Source organism: Penaeus monodon, chromosome 21, assembly GCF_015228065.2.
Source record: "Penaeus monodon isolate SGIC_2016 chromosome 21, NSTDA_Pmon_1, whole genome shotgun sequence".
NCBI lineage: Eukaryota > Metazoa > Arthropoda > Malacostraca > Decapoda > Penaeidae > Penaeus > Penaeus monodon.
In genome coordinates, this window is record NC_051406.1 from 14,231,169 (window position 1) to 14,237,816 (window position 6,648).

Sequence of the window (6,648 nt, forward strand, 5' to 3'; positions counted from 1 at the left end):
GCCTTGGAACGCTTAAGCACCTGGCGGGCTTGTCTTCCTCTCCACACTGCTTGAATAATGACCGCTGCACGCTTCATATATATATATCGTTCTTGTGCTCGTAATGTCTGGTATGCTCCTCTCCAATACCTCTGCAGCTTGACAACAGCTTCCATCTTGTGTCGATAGTCTCTCTGGACACACCAACGGCGGAAGTAAGCCTGAATTTTTAAGGCTGCATCATTCTGCTTCTTCAATGCTTGGGTGACTTGCATCCTTCTGGCATATGACTGAATGACAATAGCTGCATTTCTCATTTTTATGTATCTTAGGCTCTCTTCTCTGGTTAGTTTTGTAGCTCTCCACCAACGCTGGATAGTAACTACTTTCTTGACCTGCCTTGCATATTCTCTGCGCACCAGCCAACCTCGCAAGTAGGACTGGATCTTCACGACTGCTTCCCTGCGATGTTTCATCTCACGTCTGACATTCATGCCTCTGAAGTATGCCTGTATGATCACAGTGGCTTCTCTGGTCATCTGGTATTTTTTCTGTTTTTCCTTTGTTTCCTTAATGCTCCTCCACCACTTCTGTATCAAGACTGAGCTTTGCACAATTCTCAAGTATCTCTGACGAACTAACCATTGCCTGACATATGTTTGGATCTTCACACATGCTTCACGCTTCTGAACATATCTCCTACGTACCACCAGTCCACGGAAGCACTTCTGGAGTGTAATGGTGGCATTTCTCTTAGCTTGGTATTCCTGTTGTTCCATTTTCACTTTCTTTAAACCCCTCCACCACCTCTGTATAGTTATAGCACTGTGAACAGTGTTGAGGAACTTTCTTCGTAACAACCAGCCTCGCACACCTGCCTGAATCTTAGTTGAAGCTTTGTGCTTTTGGGAGATTGCCTTGCGCACCATCATGCCACGAGCAATAGCTTGAATTCTGATCACTGAATTTCTTACTAAACAATACCTCTCTCTTTCTTCTCTAGCCAGCCTTACTCCCTTCCACCATCTCTGCAATATAGTTGCAGCCTGGACTTTCTGGAAATGCTCTTGACGGACACGCCACCCTCTAAAGGTGGATGCAATTCTGACCTGTGCCTTTCTTTGCACTTCAATGGCTCTTCTCACTTTCATCCCTCTAAATGCTGCTTGCAATATCAGAGTTGCTTCTCGAATTCTTATGTATTCCCCATGTACTCTCTGTTTCTCTCTCAGCAATACCCACCATCTTTGGATCTTTATAGCATTCTGCCTTTTTTTCAGATATTTCTGTCTCTGGACATAACCTCGGTACTGAGCCTGTACGATTGTGGCAGCCTTATTTTCCCTCTCATCCTTCTTCCTCCTTAAAAATCTTCGCACTTCTGACTGGATAACAAGGGCAGCTTCCTTCTTTCTCATATACTCTTTGCGTACTGTCAAACTCAAATGAATGTTGCGCCACCATCTTTGTATCTGAACTGTGCAATTTTGTATCTTCTGAAATCTCCTGTACTCTAGGAACTTACGAACATGAGACTGAATGACAGTTGCTGCAATATGCTGTTCTTCAAGCTTCTTTCTCACAAGTCTCCCTCTCCAGATGGCCTGAATTCTGACAAAAGCTCCTCGCACAGTATGATAGTGTTCACGCTCCTCTTTCATCAATAATGTTGCCCGCCAGTGAACTTGTATAGTTTTAACTGCTTTCACATATTTCACATACTGTCGACGTACCAGCCATGTCCGGGTTCTCATTTGAATCTTTGTAGCAGCTTCATGTTTTCTGATTAGGTCTTTCCTTACTAAAAATCTACGCACAGCAGACTGAATGGTTATTATAGCAGAGCGTTTCGTCTTGTACAGCTGGTGAATCTCCTGTGTCAATATATACCCACGATACCATCTTTGAATGGAAGTAGCAGCTTCCACTTGTTGCAGGTACTGCTTCCTTACTAGATGTCTACGAATGTATGCCTGTATAACAGTGGCAGCAGCTTGTTGTTTCTTCAAACCTTGTCTGACAAGGAATCCTCTCACAACAGCCTGTGATTTAACAAGACATTTCTTGTCATACAGGTATTCTTGTCTTACCCTTTTGCCAACAAAGTATGCATGACAATGCTTCTGAATTGTAATTGCTGCATGTCTCTGATGCACATACAACTTCCTCTGCTGCCATCCACGGAACCATGACTGAATGCATATAGCTGCATTTGCCTGTTCTCTTAACAATTTTCTAGCCAGGTACCCTCTGACACAAGCCTGAAGTAAACAGACAGCTGACTTGGTTTTCTTATAATCTGCTACAGCCAATTTGGTCAAGCAATTACTTCTATAAGCCTTTTGGAGAATAACTGCAGCAGCCTTTTGTTTTGCAAATTTATTTTGCTGGATGTGCATCCTCCAGAAGCTTTGAATGACCAAAGCAGCATCTGACCTTCTCTTCATTTCCTTCCTCACAAGATAACCCCTTGCCAGAGCTTGTATAGACACAATGCTCTCTCGCATCTCCAGGAAATGTTGCCGTACACTGTCCCCTAACATTTTGTTTCTATAATACCGCTGAAGGGTCAGAACCGCAGCCTTCTTCCTCTTGTATGACAGGTATTCCTTCCTTCCTCTGAACCTTGCTTGCAAGACAGTTGCTGCCCTTTGTCTCTCTTTGAGGTGCTTCCTTACTAAATAACCTTTAGTGGTAGCCTGCAGGAAAATTACTGAATTTCTTGTTATTTTGTACTCATCTTGAACCTGCTTCCCTAGCCTATATGCACGATAGTACCGCTGAATTGTGAGTGATGCCCTCTTCTGGGCCAGGTATGCTTTGTGGGCTAGCTGGCAGCGGAACCAAGTTTGTACTCTGATACAGGCAGCACGTTCCAGATTGTAATCTCGGTGTAGGAGCCATCCTCTGACCTGGAAAAAATGTAAAAGGTGATGTGCTTAAAATGAATTGTAAATACTATTTAATTATATATAAATGTGAAGATTTCAACAAGATAAATAAATATCCAAGACATAATGCTTTTTAGGGGTTAGTAAGTTATTTCCTTTAAGTGTTTCACATGTTAGCTCCCTACAATATTCCTGTGCAAACCTAAAATGTACACAATATATGTTAGTATATACATATTTTTAATTGCCAAGAATACCTGAAGTAGGATTTTGTTAAAACAAAATCTACCATACACTACATGAATAAATAATCATGAGAATATGCTATCTACCATTCCGAGTGTATTAAAATTATTTCACAACAGTAAGAATGTGCAGTGCTAATTTTTTATAAAACCAATAAAATATATTACCTAAGAAAGTTCATTTTCATCACAGCTACAAAAAAACAATGCATACACACACAGAAATACACACATCCACAATAGAGAAGCACGTTACTCTTTGATACATACCGTCGCCTGGATAACTATTGCTGCTCTTTTCTTGGCTGCAAACATTTCTTGTTCAGCTTTCATGGCCATATATGCTCGAGTGTACTTCTGAAGAACCAAAACAGCAGATCTTTGTTGTTGATACTGTGCCTGTTGCTTGTGCATTCTGTATTTTGACTGTATTTTAATGGTGGCAGTCTTCAGGGTGTGGAATTCTCTCTGTGCCTTTCTGCCCAATGCAATGGCTCTGTAATGCTGCTGAATAACCAAGGCAGCTCTTTGTTTCATGGCATACTGCCTCTTAGCCTTTAGCATTCTTAGCCAAGCTTGAATAGCAATACAGGCTTTCTTTCTCCTCTGATACTCATTGTAAGCTTCACAACCAAGGTTCCATGCTCTGTAGTGCTGTTGGACTGTGATTGCAGCTTGACGTTTTTTACTATAACAACTTCTTGCTTGATACATCCTCCAGTAACTTTGTATCTTAATGCTTGCTTTCCTTTGGGTTATGTATTGGCTGTGTACATCCCTTCCTAGTCTGTAAGCTCTGTAAGCATTCTGGATTTTAATAGCAGCTTCTTTCTTTCTTTGGTAAAGCCTCTGTTCCCTCTTCATTCTATACATACTCTGAACCATAATACAAGCTGTTCTCTTCTTCTTTAAGTTTTGTCTAAGTTGGAACCCTCTGATATGTGCCTGCAGCAAAACAGTGGCCTGCTTTAGTTCCTGGTATTGTTGTTGTACCTTTCTTGCCTCTAACCATGCATGGGCATATCTCTGAATGACGTTCACATTCTTTTTCAGATGCTGATATTTCCTGAAGGCTGTAAAACCTCTTGCATACTTCTGAATGACTACTGCTGCACTACATTTATCAAGATACTGCTTCCTACAGTAGTACATCCTCACCTGTGACTGAATCCTGACAGCAGCAGATCTCATAGCATTATAGGCATTCAGATGTTCTTCCATCTGTTTCTTTGCCCGATATCTTTGCTGGATTATTACAGCAGCAGCTCTTAGCTTCATGTACTGTTGGTGTTTTAACCACCCTCGAACAGCAGCTTGAATCTTTGTCACTGATTTCAGTGTTTTCAAGTAACATTTCCTTTCTTGATATGATCTAAAGATAGACTGGATGATAATTGCACTAGACCTTAACCTCTTATATTTTTCATTTTCTTGTTTCATAGCTTTTGTTGCTGTATACCATCTCTGAATAGAGATTGCTGCATTTACCTCCTTGTTGTATTGTCTTCTTACCTTCCAGCCTCTAAATAATGCCTGAATAAGTACAGCAGATCTCTTTACAAGCAAAAATTCTTCACGAACTACTTTCCCTCTCCAATTGGCCTGAATAAAGACAGCCGCAGTCTTTATACTCTGATAATACACTCGATCTTGCCTCATGTACAGCCATGCTCTTATGTGTGTCTGTAATAATATTACAGCATTCCTTCTCTTTCTGTAACTTTCTCTTTCCTTCCACATGCGATAATTAGCCTGAAGACATACTGCTGCTTTCTGCTTCTCTATTAATGTCTTACGAACTTTATAGCCTCTTCTGAAAGCCTGAATCTTCACAGCTGCTTCTCGTATTTTCTGGTACTTGTTTCGATGTTCTTGCATTTGTTTTCTACTTCTCCACCTCTGCTGCAAAATTAAGGCAGCTTTTTGCAATTCAAGGAATGTCTTTCTCTGTTTCTTCATTTTGTAAGTCTTCTGTATGGTAATGGCTGTTGATCTAATAGTAGCATACTCCTTACGAGCCAAGTAGCCGCGAATGTGAGTTTGTAGTTTTATTGTAACCTCACGTAGTTCCAGGTATTGTGTCCTCACTTCACGTGCTAAGAGTGTAGCTCTCCACTTGGTCTGTATCAGCATTACAGACTTGAAGGTGTTGGTGTACTTCTTTTGACACTGTAGTCTACGAACATGTGACTGCAGAAGAATGATCGACTTGCACTTTTCCATAAAAGATCTCCTCTGAACACACATTTTAAAGAAGTTTATGATAGTTGCTGCTGCTTGGTGCTCCCTCAACTCTCTCTCATGTTCTCTTTTCTTGAGAACATTCCTCCACCACCTTTGCACTGAAATAATGGCCTTACATTTCTGCTTGTACTCTTGGGTGAGCCTCCTGACAATTAACTTCCTCCGATATTCTTTCTGAATGTGAATGATGACGCGCTTGGTCACAAGAAACTGTCTTCGGCATTTCCAGCCTCTGAAAGCAGCTTGGATGATGACAGCAGCATTTCTTGCTTTAAGGAAAGCCAGTCTTTGGGTGTAGGCCTTCCAGGCATTCTGGATGCATAATGCAGCTTGGGACTGCTTAAAGTATCGTCCCACAATATAGCGTCGGTAAGCAGCCTGGATGACATGGGCTGCACGATGCTGTAAATTGGATACTAAATTATTTCTACACAAAATGGGAACAGCAGTAGTTTTATTTATCAAGCATGAAACTGAATAGAAGTGAAAAAGCTAAAAAGATACATGATAAACAATATCACTGCTTAGGTTCACACCATGCTTCTCCCATGATATGAAATCATCATGCAAGAGCATGCAGCAAGCCACTCCAACACCTCCTCCTCCTTATATAGCTACAAAAAGTAAGAAAACAAAACAAAGAAACTTAAAACTGTGATGATTTAAAGTCCACCTAATGAGAGATGAAACCTACTAGACAGCATTAACAGAGACTCAAAGGAATAGCAACTCCAGCTTAAAAAGCATCACCTCATAAATAATATCACAAAATCTTCTTTACTTGATTAACAAAGTTCATAAATAAAATTGAAAAATGTAACAGACTAGCATCAAGCTCAAATCAACACCCATTTGAAATTTCTATTCACTTCTGCTGTATAGTGCCTAAACATCTTGAGTGCCTACATGCACTCAATTCCTCAAGTTTGAACCAAAAACTAAATCTCTTCTCAGGTCAACCAAAACAATAGAAACTTATTATGGATTTTTTTTTTAATAACCAAATAAACAAGGAAATGCTTTCTAACTGAGTCTCACAAAATTATATAAAATCACACCAATTAAATGCAAAAATGATAAAAACCATCCCAATCCCATACCTTCCTTTCCAATTCCTTTTTCTCTCGATGTTTCTGCAGGAGTTTCATTGCCATTCTCTTCCTCCAGTGAGCTTGCAAGACAACAGCAGCTCTTTCATACAAGGCTTTTTGCTTCAGCTTCCGTTTGCCACGCCACCAGCGCTGTATCACAATTGCCGACTGCATGTGAGCCTGCAAAGAACCAATCAA

The 6,648-nt window shown here is 40.6% G+C and overlaps 1 protein-coding gene across 1 annotated transcript in view; it reads right to left on the reverse strand.

The window, feature by feature from the left end:
- LOC119586576 (abnormal spindle-like microcephaly-associated protein homolog) overlaps positions 1 to 6,648 on the reverse strand; it is a 31,066-nt gene that overhangs the window by 4,502 nt on the left and 19,916 nt on the right. Inside the window, exons 19-21 of the mRNA XM_037935329.1 lie at positions 6,460 to 6,630; positions 3,386 to 5,761; positions 3 to 2,891 (exon numbers count right to left, since the gene is read on the reverse strand). Of these exons, the coding sequence (XP_037791257.1) occupies positions 3 to 2,891; positions 3,386 to 5,761; positions 6,460 to 6,630 (5,436 nt within the window). The remainder of the gene's footprint in view (positions 1 to 2; positions 2,892 to 3,385; positions 5,762 to 6,459; positions 6,631 to 6,648) is intronic.